We start from the raw sequence: 1707 nt of genomic DNA on the forward strand, positions 1-1707 counted from the left end.
ATTTAAAGGGACGTTATTTTTAGCGGTCGGGATGGATGGAAACAACCAAATTTTACCAATTTCCTATGGAATAGGAAAATTAGAGGATGGTGAATCTTGGACATGGTTTCTGTCAAAGCTTAAAGAATGTATCGGTGAAATATCTGAAATGGCCATAATTCGGATAGAGCGAATTCTATACATCTAGCTGTTAGAAACGTCTTTCCACATGTTTATCATGGGTTATGCTGTCGTCATTTATTGATGAACCTACGTTTACCCTCTGATAAAAAAAAAGAAAATGAGAAGCTGTGGTGGAAGACATGCAAATCGTACCGATTGTCTGATTTTAACGAGTCATTTAATGCTCTTTGTCTTGCCGTTCCTAGAGTACGTCACACTCTAACAAGTATTGGGTTCGGTAGATGGGCAAGGGCGCATTGTCCAGGCAATCGATATCATTATGTGACATCTAACAGCGCGGAGTCTATTAACGCTTTATCTAGACACTCGCGTAAAATGCCGGTAACACAACTCTTAGAGTTCTTCCGGCAATCTGTACAAAAGTGGCTTTACGATCGCCGTTTGCAAGGTATTCATGAAAAACATTTACTTACACAATGGGCACAGAAGAAAATTTTTAAAAAAATTGAAGGGTCTAGAACCTGGACGGTTGCTGGGATTGAGTTAAACAGTTATTCTGTTGAAGACAGTGGAAAGGGGGGTTTAGTTGACATTGTTAATGGAACCTGTAGTTGCCGAGTTTGGCAGGTTTCTGGTTTACCATGCGGGCATGTTATTGCCGTGTCAAAATTTTTAGGTGAAACCGATTGCAGTAAGTATTGCTTCCCGTGTTACTCAAACGAAGTCTATAAGAAAACTTATGAAGAAGCGATTTATCCTCTTCCTCATAGATCTGAATGGGAGACTCCAGAAGACCTTATCAATCTTCAACCGCCGCATATGACAAAACGCAAGGCTGGTCGTCCTCGAGAAAACAACCGGATCTTATCCCACGGGGAAGAACCTACTCCCCTGTATTGTTCCCGGTGTAACTGACGTGTGCATGACTACACATATATTTTTACAATGAAATTACACACGATTTGGTTTTAAATTTATAAAAGTGATTATTACTTTTACATCAAAACACACACGAAAGAGACAAGTGTACCCGTCATATATGTAGTAAAGTATCGGTAGGAACCAAGTATCGATCCACGGAAATGGGCGGAGAAATAATACTAGACCTTTGTCACTAAATTACCGGTAAAAACATAAGTTGTTTTGGTTTTAACTAAACTAAAGTAAGCATATATAAATATTTATAAAACATAGTAGATTATATATAAATAGCCTTGCTTAATACACAACCAAAGCATGTTAACTAAGTCGGTTTTGGCACTAGAAGCATTCGGTCAATTTTCCATTTTGAGACAATTAGTATCCCTTTCGGGAATCCTAACATGACAATCATTCGGAAAGTTAAAACGATAAACACACTTTAACCACCTAAAATTGTTCTTTAACGTGCAATTGATAAATGTCTATAAAAATCTCCTAAAAATAAGTTAGTCATCCATTAGGAGTTTTCTAACCTCACTAAATCAAGGAAAGCGACACCGATAAACACAATGCAACCACCGAGACAAGCATACACTAGATTAAATCACAACCGAGTTCATTTTACAAATCTTGCACATAAATTTACCAAGATAGCAATTTTGG

At 37.7% G+C, this 1707-nt stretch overlaps 1 protein-coding gene across 1 annotated transcript; it reads left to right on the forward strand.

The window, feature by feature from the left end:
• The first annotated feature begins 243 nt into the window (after nucleotides 1-243).
• On the forward strand, nucleotides 244-1038 carry LOC110899051. Its single transcript, XM_022145949.1, has one exon. It carries the CDS (start codon nucleotides 244-246, stop codon nucleotides 1036-1038), a length of 795 nt encoding a protein of 264 aa, XP_022001641.1.
• Nucleotides 1039-1707: the final 669 nt, after the last annotated feature.

Source organism: Helianthus annuus, chromosome 1 (genome assembly GCF_002127325.2).
Source record: "Helianthus annuus cultivar XRQ/B chromosome 1, HanXRQr2.0-SUNRISE, whole genome shotgun sequence".
Lineage (NCBI taxonomy): Eukaryota > Viridiplantae > Streptophyta > Magnoliopsida > Asterales > Asteraceae > Helianthus > Helianthus annuus.

What these genes read in the sequence shown, in the direction of transcription:
- LOC110899051 (XM_022145949.1), top strand. Translation starts at nt 244, where the DNA reads ATGAACCTACGTTTACCCTCTGATAAAAAAAAAGAAAATGAGAAGCTG.